The 18,227-nt window shown below is 52.3% G+C and overlaps 1 protein-coding gene across 1 annotated transcript; it reads right to left on the bottom strand.

Moving 5' to 3' along the window:
- Nucleotides 1-561: 561 nt before the first annotated feature.
- Nucleotides 562-17,488, bottom strand: APLN (apelin). Its single transcript, XM_043974162.1, has 3 exons — nucleotides 17,351-17,488; nucleotides 4,781-4,949; nucleotides 562-2,839 (listed from the first exon to the last, which is right to left on the bottom strand). Exons 1-2 carry the CDS (start codon nucleotides 17,415-17,417, stop codon nucleotides 4,786-4,788), a joined length of 231 nt encoding a protein of 76 aa, XP_043830097.1. The 5' UTR covers nucleotides 17,418-17,488; the 3' UTR covers nucleotides 562-2,839; nucleotides 4,781-4,785.
- Nucleotides 17,489-18,227: the final 739 nt, after the last annotated feature.

Here is an 18,227-nt window from a genome sequence, read left to right on the forward strand (position 1 = left end):
CAGAAGTCAGAACTATACCAGCCTCAGCCTCTCCCAGTGTCAAGGCTCATAGGTGGGGGCCACCACACCATATTCCAATTTTTTTTTTGCGAGACAATGAGGGTTAAGTGACTTGCCCAGGGTCACACAGCTAGTAAGTGTCAAGTGTCTGAGGCCAGATTTGAACTCAGGTTCTCCTGAATCCAGGGCTGGTGCTTTATCCACTGAGCTACCTAGCTGCCCCTGCCCCTCCAATTTTTTAAAAATCTGTTTTATTAATTTTTTCCACAACACTGCCATAGGCCACTCCCAACCTTTACAACACCCACATCCTCAAAATGAGATCCAGCTATGAAGAACAAGCCAGTACATCGGCCCATCTGAGGGGGTATGCTTCCTTCCGTGCCTGTCAGCTGCCATCACAATTCGACCCACACCACCTGTGGGCAAAGACTGGAGGAGTGCTAGGAATGCCAACCTCACATCCCCAAAGGAGAAGGGAACACACCATCACACAAACTCCAAAAATAAGGGTTTACTGCCCTTTTAAAACTCTTTATTATAAAGATATATTTACACAGGACAATATTACAAACACAGGAATTGGCATGATCACTGGTAGGAGGGGACGGCGCCCCAAGGAAAAAGCATTTCATATTGGCATAAATTAGAACCACCACCAACTGCTACCATGTGAAATGGGATTAGCTAAGATCCAGCTGGCCCCCTTCTCCTCTTCCTCTTCCTCTTCCTCCTCCAGCTGTCTCTGGCCCTTCTACCCTCCCAGCCAGGGATCCGTGCCCTGGCAGTGCCAGCAATCCCGGTTTGATCTCAGGTGAACACAGGGCTCAGCTACCACCGTGACAGGAGGCTGGGTGGTAAGGGCTAGCCCAATGGGACAAAGGGAGGGTCCATGTTGGGAGCTCAGGCCTAGGCCTTGGCCACAAAAGTATACTGTGGAAAGAGTTGTAGTACAGTGGGAACTGTGCTGAATTGGGGGTCACAAGACCGGAGTTCGAATCCCAACTCTGCCACTTGCTGCTCCTGTGCCCTTGGGTGAGTCACATCATCTCTCTGGACTTTCCCATAAGATAAGGTTCATCCAGGAGCTTATCTTAGGATGGCCCCTGGGCCAGAGTGGCACCTGGCTCTCCTAGTCCACTGCTTTTGCTGCCGCTGAATCACCCAGAGCAAAGGTTCACTTCAGGGGGAGCTACTGTGCATCACTGAGGTGGGGGGAGTGCTGTAGCTCCCTTCCAGAAAGCAGGCAGTTCATAGCTAGTTCTCCCTCTCTCCACCCCAGATCTGGCTCCCCCTTCACCTCTTTCTTGGCCTCAGTCTTCCCATCTAGGAAGAGCGGGTGGACTAGAGGTTTCTAAGAAGCTTTCTAACTCTGATATTCTAGAATTCTTGGCATCATGGTGGGGGAAAGGCACCAATCTCACTGGACAGCCACTTTATGAGTGGGGGTGGGAGGGAATCAGCAGCCAGAATTTCATTTGAGAATGGAAGTCAGGAAATGGAGGGTTTAATGAAAGGGTATGGAGGACTGGGGTGAGCAGCATCACACCCTACCTCTGAGTCCCTGCCCCCTTTGGGTAACAGGAAGGATGCAAAAAAGCATTCTGGGAGAAGCAGAGACAGGACCCTTGAACAGGGGAAAAGCATCCCCATTCCCTAGAAAGACTGTTATAGTCACCGAATCTCAGAGCCAGAAGGGATTTGGGGGGCCATCCAGTCCAACCCAATAGGAATTACCTCTACAATATCCCCAGCACACAGTTACTTGGTCAATCTCTGCTGGAATACTTGCAGTGACAAGGAACTCACTACCTCCCAAGGCAACCCATTCCACTTTAGGTAGCTTTTTCCTTGCATGGAAACCAAATCTGCCTCAATAACAACCTTCACTTATCGCTTTATTTTGACCCCTCTGGGGCCAAGTGGAATAAGCCAGATGCCTATCCCTTTACTTTGGAAGTTTCATTAAGAATAAATAGACTCCTCCCCTCCACATAAGCCATTGTTTCACAAAAATAGCTCTCTTCTTGACTGCATGTGTGTGCACGTGTGGACTTTTATATATATTTTAATATAGCTTTTAAAATCTCTAAAAGGTAGAAGGAAGGAAAATACACCACAGAGAAGGTAAATGGGGGCATCTTAAAACTGCAAGGGGCTCCCTTCCCCCCACATCTAAGAAAGTGCTTCGAAGGACTCCTTCTCCCTTTGAGGGGGGTGACAAAAATTTCAATTGTCTCCAGCACTGGAAGGTGGGAAAGACACACCAGCTGTCTCCCTGCCTCCAACAAAGGATCCTGGTTGGCTTTGCCAGAAACCCAGGCCCCCAGATTCCAAGGCACAATATCCAAGTGACCCCGTCTTCCCCCAGACCCTCCCCAGGGTCTCCCAGTTTCTCTATTCCACCCTCAAATGCCACACTCAGAAGGCTCTGTTGGTTGCTCTCTCCCATTACGTCTCCCCATTTGGGCACCCTTGAGCACAGGGCTCATAGAAGAGAAAGCAACTTTGTCATGGTACCCTAAGGGGAAGGGGAAAAGCCCCAGCTTGGACACCTGAATTCCCATGGATCATTGGGGGAGGAAGGCCAAAATGACATTTGGAAGGTGGACCTGAAGGGAGGCAGATGTAATAAGAGGTTGGGGCAGGGAGGAGGGAGGGAAGTAGATTAAGTGAGTCCAGGAGAAAGAAAGGGGACCAGGACAACTCCATCCAGGCAGCGGAATGGGGAAGCTGTTGTGTGGGAGGTGCCTGGCCCCTCTGCAGGTAGGAAAAGCCGTCCATCTGCTAGGAACAGACCACGCAGCAAAGACATGGACCCTTGGAGGTCTCAATAGCCCTAGGGACAAACACAAATGAGAAGGAGAAAAGTCACCAGGATGATCCAGCTCAAGGTCCCCCAGGACTGGGGCTGGACGTACTGACACAGACATAGACACAGACACAGACACAGATACACACGCACACACACACACCACACACACACACACACACACACACCTCTCTTGAATGGACCCTGAACTCCAAGCCAAGCCTAAAGCATCAAGGGAAAAGGGAACAGACCCTGAACAAAGACACATCCCAGGTACCTTGGAGAGAAACAAGAAGGAACAAAGATCCTGGCCCTCATGAGGTTGACATCTTAGACTGCCTATGTTGGCTCATCCCCCCTACTATCTTTGTACCTGTCCTGTCCTCATCTGGCTGAGGACCTTCTCACCCCTCTCAGGGATGCCTGGGCTCAAGACCCATCTACACCCCCTCTCCAGGGCTGATAAAAACCCTAGTCTCCAAAGCCATGCTGGGCCTCTGTCTACCTGGACCAACCCTTCCTGACCACAAGGGATACAGCAGAGAAAACCATAGGACAGGAGACAAGAGACCCAAGTTATGTCCCTAACTAGCCGTGTGACCTTGGGCAAGTCTTGTTCCCTTTGGTTCTTAATTCCCTCATCTAGAACAGGAAAGGGTTAAAACAGGTAGGCCCTCTCCGGCTTTGACAGTCTATGGTTTATGACTCTATGACTACCTGTGTGTCCCTGGGAAAATACATGCCCTTCTCCAGGATCCAGGTACCTATATCATTTCTACTTCCCAGATTTCTATACCAGGGTATGGGGAGAGCAGTTTGGGAATAAATGTTTTCTGGGGGAACCTAATAGCTGTAAATGTAACTGAAGATAAGTGTGAGTTCTCTTCACCCTCTCCAAACTCTTCCCAGAAGACTTAGTTCTGGAATGCCAGCTCTCTGACTTCCTAGCTGTGCGACTGTGGACAAGTCACTTCTCTTTCTTCATCTGTAAAATGGGGTAATAAGACTTGAACTGCCTTCCTCTCATGGCTGTTGACTTAAATGTGGTAAGAGACACGGAGAATGTTGTAAATTACTGTGCTGAACTCTTCTCTACTGGCTTCATTGATTCCTATGGTAATCAGAACTGGGAGGAGTCTTGGAACAGAGAAGAGCAGGGCTGGGAGGGGCCTTAGAAAGGAGACCACAGGGGCAGCTAGGTGTCACAGTGGATAGAGCACTGGCCCTGGAGTCAGGAGTACCTGAGTTCAAATCCGGCCTCAGACACTTAACACTTACTAGCTGTGTGACTCTAGGCAAGTCACTTAACCCCAATTGCCTCACTTAAAAAAAAAAAAAAGAAAAGAAAGGAGACCACAGGGCAGCTAGGTGGCACAGTGGGTAAAGCACTGGCCCTGGATTCAGGAGGATCTGAGTTCAAATCCGACCTCAGACACTTGACACTTACTAGCTGTGTGACCCTGGGCAAGTCACTTAACCCCAATTGCCTCACCAAAAAAAAAAAAATCAATTTGGGGCAGCTAGGTGGCTAAGTGGATAGAGCACAGGCTCTGGAGTCAGGAGGACCTGAGTTCAAATCCGGCCTCAGACACTTAACTTACTAACTGTGTGACCCTGGGCAAGTCACTTAACCTCAATTGCCTCAAAAAAAGAAAAGAAAGGAAGGAAGGAAGAAAGAAGAGACAATTAAGCCCCCGACAGGAGGAGGGCCTACTCCCAGCTTACAGTCCTGTGCATCTGTATCATTTAGCTCAAGCCCCTCACAGGGATTGGAAACTCCCTCACAGGAAGGGATCACTGCTTCAGCCTTCCCATGGCAGAGTGCACTGCTCTAGGCAGGTGTGGGTGAAGGCATGACTGCCTGACGTGTCCTGGAGGCAATGGGTCACCCCCTTAATTCTCCTCCTAACTCCACCCCTCACCCCAACTCCAGTTTGTTGGAAGGGAGTGCTCGGCCCACTTAGCTACCTGCTTCAGAAAGGCATGGGGCCTTTGTGGGAAAGGCGGGGCCGCTGCCTTCGGAACTTCCTCCTGCCACCCTGCCAGGGTCCCCCGGTTCTTGCCACTTTGGGCTGCACCAAGGTCCGAATGTTCCCTTCCTCCAGCTCCTTCCTGTCCAGCGCCTCCACCAGGGGCCCTGAGGAGAGGGAAAAAGAAGGTTAGTAGATTGCAGACCTGAGAGCTGAGAAAGCTTTTAGAGATCATCTTGTCAAACCCACTCATCTTACAGATGATGAAACTGAGGCCCAGAAAGGTGGCATGATTTCCCCCAAGGTTACCCACAGGATCTGGAGCTGGCAGGGACCTCAAAGACTATCTAGTCCAACACGTTCATTTTACAGAGGAAGAAACTGAGGCCCAGGGAGGAGAAGGGACCTGTCCAAGCTCACACAAGTTCTGAGCACCAGAGGTAGTATTTGAACCCAGGTCTAGAGCCAGTACTCTTTCCACTGTGCCACACTGCCTCCCATAGGATGTGTGCCTGGGAGGTGGTAGGGCTATGTCACTCCCCCTGTTCAGAATGCTGCTGCCTACTGCCTTTGGAAGGCAATATTCAAACTACTCTGTTTGGCTTTGAAGTCCTTCACAGTCTGGCCCCAGTGTCTCTTTCCAGGCTGATTTCCCATCATTCTCCCTTCTTACCAAGACCTTTTGGTGTCCCCAGCTCCCACCAAGTATCATTTCAGGGGTCCTCTACTGATGAGACACCTTCTCTGATTCTCTCACCCTCCTCTCCCCTCCCCACCATTACCGCTCTCCCTTCCCAGAATTCCTTTGTATTTGCTAATGTGTCCATTTCTCCCTGACCCCAAGTAGAACATAAGCTCTCTGAGAATAGAAAGGACTTTCAGTTTTGCTAGTGGCTGGTATGTAGTAGGAGCTTAATAAATGCTTCTGGCTACTGAGACCATGAGTGAAGCTAGGGCTAAGATGGGGGCCAAGGTAAAGGTCGGTGTGGGGTCAAGGCTGGAGCAGGGCCTGATCCTGAAATGTTGGCCTCCAAAGAATTGGCCCCTCCATCTGGGCCCTCCTGGGCCTCAAATCACTTCCCTTCTCTCCTACCTGAAGCACTTCCCAGCTGCACCCCCCTGCCCAGGAGGCTACAGAGTCATTGCCAATGTGGGCCAAGAACTTGGGGGCACTGTCTTCCCTCCTTCAGCATGACAAAGGGGCCTCAACCACTCCTGCCAGTGGCCCTCTTCTCCCTGTCATCCTCCCTGCCTCCCTCCTTCCCGCTTGACCCCCATTGCTCCTAGTCAACCATCAGAAGCAGTTTCCTGTCTGGGGAGGAAGGGTTGGGCCTCTTATTAGATCCCATTGACGGGCTGGGGGCTGCCCCTCACCCCCGGACTTACCTCACTCCTCTTCCTTCCTTCTGAGGTCAACCCTCAGGGGGAATGAACATGAAGGGAAATGCCAGAGGGACCCCCAACCTCCTTCAGTCCCCTCTGATCCTCACAATTCAATGCTGCTTCCTCTTGAGACAGCCCTGCCCTGCCCTAGGCCTGCGACCCCCACTCACTCCTCCCTAGCTCTCCTGCTCAGAGCGGAAAGAGCTCTGAAGATGAAGTCAAAGGGCTTGGGTTCAAATCCTGACTCTTCTCTCTTCTAAGTGTGTGACAAAGGGGTTGAGGAGACCACTCAAAGGTCCCTTCCAGCCCTAAACCCACGATTCTAAAATCCACATCCTGGGGATAAGAGGGGCTGTGACTCCAGTCTCCTGTCTTCCCTCTTGACCCCCAAGCAGGTCCCAGGAGAGCTTCCTTCTCTCTCTCCCCACCTCCCTCCCTCCCTCCCGCCTTCCTCCCCATCCTCTGCCCTATTTAAACAGCGGCCAAAATGAGATGAGGTCATTCCATCTGAATCCAAAGGGAGGCCTCTGTGCTAGGGTCTGGGGGCTGGGGCCATTATCTCCACCCCCCAGACTTGGCTTGATTCGCAGGATCATAGATTTAGAGCTTAAGGAAACCTGAGGGTGGAAGGGGACTCGTCACAAAACCTCACTTTACAAGGTGAAGAAAGCAAGGCTCCAAAAGGAAAAGGGATGTCACCAATGTAGTAAGTGACCGAGCTAGGACTGGAGCCCCTAACCCCTAATCCCTAATTCCAAATCCAATTCTTTCCCCTGCTAAGGTGGTGTCTTTTGGTGCCTCGGTTTCCCCACCCATAGCAGTGGTCCTAGTGGAGAAACTGAGGCACCAGAGACAGCACCTGAAGACCTTAGAAGATACAAAAGGCATTATCTTACTGGGCAAGGAAATTTCACCAGAAGGAGCCCTGGGATTGGAATCAGGCTGGCTTTGAGCCCCAGCTCTGGTGCTTACTGGCTGTGTAACCATGGGCAAGTCACTAAACTTCTCTGGCCTCAGTTGCCTCCTCTATAAAATGGTCTGTTATAAGGAAATCCTAGAGAAATTCAAGTTGATGTTAATATTACTAAGTAGATGGTAAGATTAAAAAGAACTGGGGGGGGCAGCTAGGTGGTGCTGTGGATAAAACGCTGGCCCTGGATTCAGGAGAACCTGAGTTCAAATCCAGCCTCAGACACTTGACACTTACTAGCTGTGTGACCCTGGGGAAGTCACTTAACCCTCATTGCCCCCCCCCAAAAAAAGATTAAAAAGAACTGGACAGGCCCTTGGAGTCAGTCTAGCTGTCTCATTTTAGTAAGTAAAAGGCAGAGCTGGGATCTGAACGCAGGTCTTTACCTCCTAGTCTAGTGTATTCCATTAGGCTACACTGTATCACAGTTCTTTCCCCTGAGAAAAGTACTCTCCTCTCTGTGACCCTCACCATTTACTTCCCATTTCTGAACCCCTATCCATGACAAAACATAGAAATCTCTCTCCCCCTCTGAACCTCAGTTTTCTCTTTCACGGGGGACAAAGTGGGGAGGATATTGTACTAAATGATCTCATCTCTATGATTCCTTCCAGCTCTAGCATTCTATAATCCTAAGCCACTGCCACTCCACCCCTAACCCATGATGCTCAAGGGCCAGCCCAGGAGGAAGTATCATTGAATGGTCAAACTAGAAAGGTCTCTAATCTTTTGCCGTTCCTCTCCAGTCTAGAACCATGCCCACCAGTCCACTTCCTGACAATGTCAGCCTCCTCTCATCCCGGTTAATGTAGCCCCTCTTCTATTGACCATAGGTCATACATAGGAGCCTAGATCTGAAGCTAGAAGGGACCTCGGAGGCCATGTAGTCCAACCTCTCCATTTTACAGAAGAAGAAACTGAGGCTCAGGAAGGGGAAGTGCTTTGCCCAAGGTCACATAGGTAAGAGGAAGGATTTGATCCCAGGCCCTCTGACTTCAGAGCCAGCACTCTTTCCACACTGCCTCATGTCTCTCCACTTCTGCTTTCCAATTAATCCATCATTGAATATTTGTTGAGAGCATGATGCACCGTGAAGGTGCTCACAGTCTTGTTGAAGGGAGGGGGCTTACATTTTCTACAAATGAGGAAACTGAGATCCAGAATAGGTGAATGACATGGGCAGCCTCTGGACTCAAACCCAGGACTTCAGTCTTGCACTCTTTCCACTTCTCAGCACTTCAGAGTAGAAAGAATACTAGCCAAGATACTCCAGCTCAAGTTCCAGCACTAAGCTTCCTAGATGTGTGACCTTAGCCAAGTCACCTTATGGGGTTGCTGTGAGGATCAAATAAGCTAATGTTAGTGAAGCTCTAGAGAAATCATGTTATTGTTTTACAGGGCCATGGGTCTTCTTTCCCCCACAGATACCATCCTTTCTCTGGTTTCCCCATCCTTCCCAGAATCCTCCACAATTAGCTCACTATTTCCATACGGCCTCACACTACTGTCCCTCCCCAGCTTTCCAATGATATCTCCTCCTTTTCCAAGGCTTGCCACTCCCCTCCCACCCCCACCACTTCACACACACACACACACACACACACACACACACACACACACACCCCTTCTTTGGCTCCATCCTGATCATGCCTCACCCTCTCCTTACACACAGTTTCCATGTGTTTATCAGCATCAGTCAGAGCTGGCCATGACCCATGGTAAGATATGCCCCTCTAACTCCTCTCCCCTAATAAGGTCCCCAAAGCTCTCTTGCTGAACCCCGGCTCTGTGCTGGTTAACGTGTTTATCAATGACATGGATGAAGGCAGAGAAGGCAGGACCATCAAATCTGCAGATCCAAAGATGGGAGGGAGAACTAACACACAGTGGTGACAGTGGCGCAAGATGCAAAAAACCCCCAAACAAACATCTGGACAGATTTGAATAGAGGGGCAAATCTGATAAGGAGAAAATAGGTGAGGATGAATGTAAAGTCCTGCACTTGGGTTCAAAAAATCAACTTCCCACCTATAGGATAATGACTAGGCTATGTTTCCCATGACATTGATATGGGGGTGGGGTGGTGGTGGATTGCAAGGTAAATCTGAGTCAAGATGTGGTGGTCCAAAAAAGTAATGCTATTTAGGCTGCATTAAAAGAGGCATGACATCTAGGCCTAGGGAGATGGTGGGCCTACTGTTCTCTCCAGATGGTCAGCCTCCATCTAGTGCTCAGTTCTAGGCACTAAATTTCAGAAAGGATATCAATAAGCTAGATGGCATCCAGAACAGGGTGACCAGGATCCCAAAGGACCTTCAAGTTATATAGAAAGTCAAGTCAGGTCAACCAACAGTTATTAAGCACCTACTATGTTCAGGAACAGTGCTAAGAAAGGCAACAACAATAGTCCCTGCTCTCAAGGAGCTCAGTCCAATGGGGAAAATGACACACAAACAATTATGCTGAATAGAACTGAGGAAACAGAGTCTCTGAGGGTGAGACTGACATAGTCAGACCTGAGCATTAGGAAAGATCAATTTGATAGCTGAGTGAAGGATGGACTGGAGTGAAGAGGGACTTGAAACAGGGAGACTCCAACCAGAAGGCTGTTTCTTTTTTTTTGCGGGGCAATGGGGGTTAAGTGACTTGTTCAGGGTCACACAGCTAGTAAGTGTCAAGTGTCTGAGGTCAGGTTTGAACTCAGGAAGAGGGAGGAGGAGGAGGAGAAGGAGGAGGAGGAAAATACATATTTGAGATGCAGGGGGTTCCTGTTCATGTATGAGTTGGTCTAGATGGTCCCTATCTAAGGGAGTCTCGTTGGTTCTAATGCTCCTCCCTCCCCCAAAGCCTGGTAAGCTGCTTTCTATGTCCTAAATGCCCAAGCTGAGAGCTCCCCAATGTATGGACTCTGCAGAGACCCGGGGATGACCATCGTGCAGAATCTGGGTCGGACTGCTCACATGTCCAGCTGCCCAGAAGATAATCCATAAAGAAGTGTCCCCCCTGCCCCGCCTTCCCCATAGTGAGAATCCAAAGCAGGGCTGCCTCTCTCAGCCTCTCTGCCCAAAAGCCAGCAAGTGGAGGGGGGTGCCCCCGACTAGGGAGCCAGACATGGGTCACCCCTCTGGGAAGCTGAGTTAGAGGGAGTGGAGGCTGGCTCCCGGCCTGGAACCAGGAGACCTGCACCCCTGAGCTCCCTGTGCCACCATAAAAGGGGCCCGGCTGGGGAGAGAGAGGGCTTGCTGCCCCCAGCCTCACTGTCATACTTCCAGAGTCAATAAGGCCGGGGCAGTTAGGTGGCGCAGTGGATAAAGCACTGGTCTTGGATTCAGGAGGACCTAAGTTCAAATCCAGCCTCAGACACTTGACACTTAACTAGCTGTGTGACCCTGGGCAAGTCACTTAACCCTCATTGCCCTGCAAAAACAAAAACAAATTGATGACAAAAATTGTATTTATAGAGTCAATAAGGCCCCCGACTCAAGTTCCTCCTGGTGAACCACAAACCAGCCCCAATAATAACAACCTCTTCTCCCCTGAAATTTGAATGCTTTACCTTTACCCCCCTATTCCAGTTCTGGTGGCTGGTGACTACTGGCCCTCAGGGCCTTCTCCCTGCCATCTCAGGGGGTTCAAAACCTGGATCAACAACAAGCATTTATTTATTTATTTATTTTTTAGTGAGGCAATTGGGGTTAAGTGACTTGCCCAGGGTCACACAGCTAGTAAGTGTTAAGTGTCTGAGGCCGGTGCTCAGGTACTCCTGACTCCAGGGCCGGTGCTTTATCCACTGCGCCACCTAGCTGCCCCAACAACAAGCATTTATTAAGCACCTACTATGTGCCAGGCACTGGGGATCCAAGGAAAGGCAAAAAGAGGGCCCTTGACCTCAAAGAACGCAGTTCTAATGGGGGAAGACAAGAGGCAAAGAATTGGACCTGAAAGGATAATTGTGCGTGGAAGCCCCTTGAGGGCAGGAACCAGTTCACTTCTGCCAGTGTATCCCCAGCATCTAGCACAGTGGGAGGCACTGAGTAGGAGTTTGTGGATTGATCCACCGGAACTCTTTGTGATAAATGAACATCAAAACTAAGAACAACGGGGCAGCTAGGTGGCGAAGTGGATAGAGCACCGGCCCTGGAGTCAGGAATACCTGAGTTCAAATCTGGCCTCAGACACTTAACACTTACTAGCTGTGTGACCCTGGGCAAGTCACTTAACCCCAATTGCCTCACCAAAAAAATTAAAAAATAAAGGAGGGCAATGCCAGATAGTGTCTAAAGGCCCTTCCAACTTTATTCCTTAAAGGCCCTTCCTGCTGTGATCGAGAGCCTGACATAACATGGAGAACTTTGGATTTAGAGGCAAGAAGATCCAGGTTCAAATCCTACAAACCTCTGCCACTTAGCCATGTATGTGACTATAAGCAAGTCCCAACCCCTCTGGGCCTCACCCAATACAAATCGAGGATCCTGAACTCTCTGTTTTTAAGCTCTGACCTTTAACCTCCCAGCTGTGACTCTACAAATCCTTCAGCTTCTGGCTCACTTCCCTCACTCTCACCCCTAGGCTTCGGGGCAGCCAGCAGAGCTAATGAAGGGCTTAGAGCTCCTAGAAATTAAGTCCCTAGGAACACCCAGGGGTAGGGCTACCTGGACCTGCGTGGGCACTGCCCCTAACTAGAGGGCTGAGGGTAAAGGCCAAAGAAAGGAGGTCCTTAAGGCTTAGAATTCAGGCAGGTTCTTCCCTGAGGCTCCCCGGAAAAGCACCTGGATCTCTAAGAGTTAGGCCTTGGGGCAGGGGAGGGGACAAAGGACAAGGATGGGAGGGGGGAGGGGGATGAGAAAGTCAAGCCCAACTCTGCAGGTCAGAAGCTGACTCCTCTCTTCCCACCCTGCTGCCTCAGATTTCCAGATGACCAGTCCATGGCCACAGTTAGGGACTGAGCTTGCTTGCACTGTGGGAGTTCCCTTTAAATCAGTTAGGGGCAATTCTTCTCCTATCGAGAAAAGCTGCAAGGGTGTTCACCCCCATTTTATGAGCTAATACTCAGAAAGGGGCAGTGACTTACCCAGAGTCACAAAGCTACTAATAGAAAAGAGCCAGGATTCACACCCAAGCCTCCCAAGGCTGAGACGCAGCATTCTTTCTCATTATGCCCAAGCATCCTCAATGGAGCACCCCCTCCTTCTCCTGCATGATCCCAAGGGGCCAGCAGGGTCCTCCAAGTCTGTGACTCCAGTCCTCTCCCTCCCCCAACTTCCTGACATCTAAGCTCTTACCTCATAGACTCTTGCTCAGTTAAAGACAAAATGACATCTGAAAACCTAGATTTTTGGGGGGGGGTCAATCGGGGTTAAGTGACTTGCCCAGGGTCACACAGCTAGTGTCAAGTGTCTAAGGCTGGATTTGAACTCAGGTCCTCCTGAATCCAGGGCAGGTGCTTTATGCACTGCACTACCTAGCTGCCCCCTGAAAACCTAGATCCTTAACCAAAATGAGACATCAGAGGCTGCCATCGCTTCTGGCTTAATAATGGAGAAAGTGCTGGACTTGAGTGCAAATCCTACTTTCCATATTTACTAGCTATGTGACCATGGGGCAAGTCCATTATCCCCCCCCTCAGTTTCCTCATCTGTAAAATGGGGTTAATACTACTTATCACAACAACCCTGGTTTGGTGGGAGCAACTAGACACTTGATACTTACTAGCTGTGTGACCCTGGGCAAGTCGCTTAACCCTCATTGCCCTGCAAAAACAAAAAACAAACAAACAACCCTGGTTTGGGGTGAGAAACAAAGGAGAGACAGTCCTATAAACCTAGAGAATGTTATTACACTATTTTTTGTTGTTGTTTGTTTGTTTGTTTTCTGTAGGGCAATGAGGGTTAAGTGACTTGCCCAGGGTCACACAGCTAGTTAAGTGTCTGAGGCTGGATTTGAACTCAGGTCCTCCTGAATCCAAGGCCAGTGCTTTATCCACTGCATCACCTAGCTGCCCGTTATTACACTATTAACTTAGATTGACATAATCATAGCCTTTTTTCTTAGGGTTTATAAGGTACTTTATAAAAATGTGGTTCACCATCTCATCTCAGTAGCCTGAAACATTGGAAAGAATTAGAGGACCTGTGTCCAAATCCCACATTGGAAACACACTACCTATGTGACCTTGGGTAAGTCCCTTTCTCTCCTTGGGCCTCAGTTTACTCCCCTGTAAAAGGAGGAGGTTTGGCTAGATGGTGTTTGAAGGTCCTTATAGCTCTAGATGGAGGCTCCTACGTGTGACCTTGGACAAGCCACTGTACCTCTCCGACCTTGTGATCATCACAACAACCCGGTGACACAGATACCGCCGTTATCTCCATTTTGAGGAAGAAGAAATAGAAGGTCAGAGAGGTCAAATGACTTCTCCAAAGTCACAGGGCGACTTTCGTCAGAGGTGGGATTCCAGCCCAGGGCTCGCTGAGTCCAAGCCAGGCTGATGTAGGCACTAGTCAGTGATCTCTAAAACTATCTCCAAGGTCTCCTTCCAGCTCTAGTTCCTAGTTCTGATCCTAGCTCTAATCCGTCCTGCTGCCTGCCTCCCCCCCCCACCCCTAGATCTCGAAAGCAGCTGGGAGGTAGGAAGGCTCATTTCTTGGCACCATTTCCAAGGCCCAGGGCCCTGCCCTCACTCCAGGGCAGCCTTTTCTGGCTCAGGGACACCCTCTCTATGATCTGTCCTTTGCCTCGGAGAGCCCTTGCTCCGGTTACCGATTCCGTGAAGTGTTTGGGGATGGGGTGGGCCTGTCTCTACTGCCCCCACACCCAGGGCAGACAGGTCCCTGTTCTGCCAGCACCTGCCGCCCAAGTGGCCAAAAGCTTCGAGCTAGCCACCGGGCGAGGTAGTCTAGACAAGGACAGAGGGCCTGCCCCTAGGGTCTCAGCCCCAGAATAGCAAAGGGTAAACCAGGTCACAAGGAGGGAGAGAAACATTCCAAGTGAGAACAGAGCTGGGAGAAAGGCGTGTGGAGTTTCAGGCCCCGAGCAGCAAGGAGAGCTAAGGATGGGGAGGAGAGACTGGAGGCAAGAGATGGCCCTAGGACACCCTGGGAGGAGGAACTGGTCCTGCTGATTGGGCCTGGAAGGGGGAGAGGGCAAAGGGCAGAGGAAGGGAAGGGTGAGACCTGTTGGCTGGCTCCAGAGTTACTAGGTCTCCCTGCCTACTGGGGCAAGGGGTAGGCTCAGTCCTTTAGGATTTAAAGGTAGAAGGGCTGCTCAAGACCCCCTTCCCTTTACAGATAGGGAAACTGAGGCCCAGAGAAGGGAAAGGGAGTCACCCAGGGGCCAGAATTCCTAGGGAGCTCTTCTGACTCCAAGGCAGAGTGTAAACAGGTGATGCTGGGATGGGAAGCTACAGAGACAGACCAAGAGGGCTCACGGCTCACAATGGTTGGAGTGGGGGGGGAGGGCAGGACAGGGAAGAGTCCCAAAGACCAGTGGGAATCACTGGCTCTCTCTGACACCTATGGCCAGAGAGAGACCTGCACCCTGTGCCACAGTATGGCCAGCAGGCAATCTCAGCTTGCCCATGCCATCAGCCGGAAGCTGCAGAGTCCTTAGGAGAACACAGACTCTTAGGAGTCGAAAAACCTCCAGTGGTTTCCCAGCTGTGTGACCTTGGGGGGGGGGGAAATCACCTCTTTTTGAGTATCAGTTTCCCCATGTGAAAAATGAGGAGACTAATAATTGGACTTCCACAGGGTTACAAGAAAACACAAAAACTCAGAGCACGAGAAAAACAGGAGTCCTAAGGACCTCAGTGTCCTCATCCGTTAAATGGGATAATAACCCCTGCTCCAGCCCTACCTACCCTCTCCCAGGATTGCTGCAAGGAGGAACTGAGATAACTTAGTAAAGGGTCTGGAAACCTCAAAACTCAGAGGAACCTCTGAGGGCATCTGGTCCAACCAAGGCACTTTACAGATGAGCAAAGTGAAGCCCAGAAAAGCCGAGATTTGCTGGAGGCCATACAGGCAAGCGGAAGTCAGTGCGCTTTGTGCCCCATAAATGCCAGTTCTTGCTACTTGCTCTTTCTCGGGCCTCACAATGGGAAACACTGACCTCCCATCTCCCAGTGAGACAGGAAGTTGTGTGAAGGCTGGGCACTTCACTCTCCTGTCCCTTGGATCCATCCACGCATGCACTCAGGGACACACACACACACACATACAGTGCCAGCACATAGTAGGTGCCTAAGAAAAATGTCGAGAGGGCAGAAAGGCTGGCCCTACTGGGTGTCAGGAATCGGACACCATCCTGGCTAGACAAGGGCCCTCCTTCCTGATATCTTGTCCTCCACTAGCCCTGCTGCCCTGCTTGAGGAAGACAGATTGGACAGCTCCCTTGAGGCTGGGGCTGAAGGGGAACTCCCTGAGTTCTTCCAACCCAGGGAAGGGGAGAAAGGGAAATCTAAAACCCAAACTGGGAGAGGCTAGGAGTTGAGGAAGGGTGAGAAACTGAGGTAATTATCATAGGATTGAGCCCCACCTTTGGCCAGAGGGGGAGACTGAAGTTTAGAGAGAAGTCCCCTGTCCAAGGTCACACAGGTAGGATGAGGGTAGACTAGGGTCTGAAACCCAGGTCCTTCCCCTCTCTCCAAACTCAGTACTTTTCCCCTTGGTAGAAAGGGGTCTCTTCCTCCTCCCTGGTTAGAATGAGAGTCACCTTGAACTTCGTTCCCCTTCCCCAGGCCCCTAATCCTGTCCCCCTACCTCCCAGGAACCGAAACCCACTAAGCCTTAGCTTCTACTTTGTTTCGAGCTAGGCCTGCAGCGAAGGTGGCAGCGGGAATGCCCGGCAGATATGCCCATCGGCAGGGAGCCGGGTGGATCTCAGGAATGGGGCCAGTTAGAGATGGGAGCTGGCAAAGGCAGTCGAAGCCATTGACAGGCAGAGGACGAGAAAGCCTTGCTGGTGCTGGTGGCTAGCTGGCTGGCTGAGTGGGCGGGCACTTGCCAGAACCCTGGGTACTGGGAAGCAGGACAAAGGGGCTTCTTTTCTTTGTGCCATGGTTGGGCAAGACCTGTGCCCACTCAGGGCAGTGCAACTTCCTCTCCACAGACCCACAACCCCTTCCCCCCATGAAAAAAACTTTAGGAGTTAATCTTTGCTATAGCTCAGAGCTAAGAGACGCATGTGAACAGGGGCAAAAGGGAAGAAAGAGGGACAGTGACACAGTCAAGAGAACGCTGGCCTGAGAGCTGGGATCAGAGGGTCCTAGATTTAAAGCAAGTCACTCATTTTACAGATGAGAAAACTGAGGCCCAGAGAGGTCAACGGACTTGTGGGAGACCACAGAGGTGGGAAGTGGCAGAGTCAGAATTCAGGAGACCTGGCTCAAGTACCAAATCTGCCACTTGACTGCCATGTGATGCTGGGCAACTCACTTAAGCTCCCTGAGCCTCAGTTTCCTCAACTGTAAAATTGGAGGGGCTGGGCAGGGAAAGGAAGAGAGAACTGGGCTAAGGACTCGAGGTATTACCTGGTCCAACCCTCTCATTTTATAGAGGAAGAAACTGGTCAAAGGGGAGCGAGTTGCTCAAGGTCACTCAGCCGGGGTCAGGTCTGGGACCCCCAAAGCTCTTCCCATTTGACCAGTGTCTTTATGACCGCTAGAGTGTCTTCCAGCCCTGCCTGGCTAAGTCCCTGGTCTCAAGGCGGCATCTCCTGAGGATGAAGGCAGAGATAGAAAGCACCCGAATCTCCAGGCCTTTACTGGAGAGCTCTGGACAGGGTCCAACCTGCAGGAGGTCGGGGGCGGGGGGTGGGGGGGTTGATTTTTCTCCCCATGGGTCAACTGAGCAACAGCTGGGCTCCCGCTGCGCGGGCCAGGGCCTATGCAACAAGTGTCACGTCTGCATGCTGGCACATCCTCCACCCACTGGGGCTGGGGGGGGGGGGGTGGCAGCTCCCTGGAATCTTCCTGCCCCAGCCAGCCCAATTCCCTCCCCCGGCTGGGGGGTACTTCGTGCCCTCTGAGCTGGGCTCCAGCTCCCCCCCCCCATCCCCCGCCCGGGGCCGTCCTGTCAATCACCTCCCGGCGCGTGGCTCAACTCCCGGTGGGGGGCCTGGGGGAGCAGAGGGGGTCTCAGAGCTTGTCAGAAGGAGCAATCGGGGGGAGGGTACCTCCCTGCGTCCCCCCGCCCCCCCACTCCTACCCCCCACACTCACCTCCACAAACCGAAGTCAAGGAGAGCCAGAGAAGCAGGAGCGCCTGCAAGCACAGGCGCAAATTCATGCTTCAGCCGGGTCAGGCCGGGCCGCGCCGGGCTGAGCTGCTGCTGCTTGGGGCTGCTGCTGGGGCTGCTGCAGCCGCTGCCGCCGCGCCGCCGGCCGCGGTGACGGGGGAGCCGAGCTACGGGGGAGAGCTGGGGCTGGCGGCCGTGGCCGTGCGTGCGAGGGGGGCGTGGGCGCGGGGTGGGGGCTCGCCGGCCGCGCGTGCCGGGCCGTGCCTCGCCCTCCCCAGGCCGTGACTCGCCCGCCTCGCCGTGCAGGGGGCGCCCACCGCGCCGCCCGCTGCCCGCGGCTGGCTAGCTCGATGCCCGCCTCCTGGTGCCCAGGCCCGCACTGACGGACGCCTGGACTGACGCCCGGTCGGACTGCGGCGGGCGGCCGGGCAGAAGGCTCTCGATCAGGCGCTGCCGGCTCGCTCACCGCCTCCGAGGGGGGCAGCCGGCAGCCTCTGCTCGCCTGGCGGGGGCCCGCGCGGCAGCCGAGCCACAATGCTGGCCCGATCGCTCCCCGGGCTGCATTTTGTAGCCGAGCCCCGGGCTGCCTTGGCCGCGAGCCCGCCTGGTCATGTGGTCATCGGCGGGGGCTGGAGGGAGGGAGGGGGGAGAGGGCCTCCCTCCCGCCCCGCCCCCCCACACTTCGGGCACTGAGAGGGGGCGACCCACAACAAAGGCAGCCCCAGCTCCGCCCCCCCCCCCAGCCTCTCTCTCTCAGGACAATGCCCGCCTGGCCCTAGGCCAAGGCTAGCGGGTTTCCAGAGACCTGGAGGATTTCAAACGCAGGAAGCATGGGGAGGGGGGGGTAGTCTTAACCCTTT

The sequence above is a fragment of the Dromiciops gliroides genome, chromosome X (assembly GCF_019393635.1).
Source record: "Dromiciops gliroides isolate mDroGli1 chromosome X, mDroGli1.pri, whole genome shotgun sequence".
In the NCBI taxonomy this organism is placed as follows: domain Eukaryota; kingdom Metazoa; phylum Chordata; class Mammalia; order Microbiotheria; family Microbiotheriidae; genus Dromiciops; species Dromiciops gliroides.

Coding starts and splice junctions, on each gene's coding strand:
- APLN (XM_043974162.1), bottom strand. CDS start 17,417: ATGAATTTGCGCCTGTGCTTGCAGGCGCTCCTGCTTCTCTGGCTCTCC. Junction 4,950..17,350: donor CTTGACTTCGGTTTGTGGAG/GTGAGTGTGGGG, acceptor CCCTCTCCTCAG/GGCCCCTGGTGGAGGCGCTG.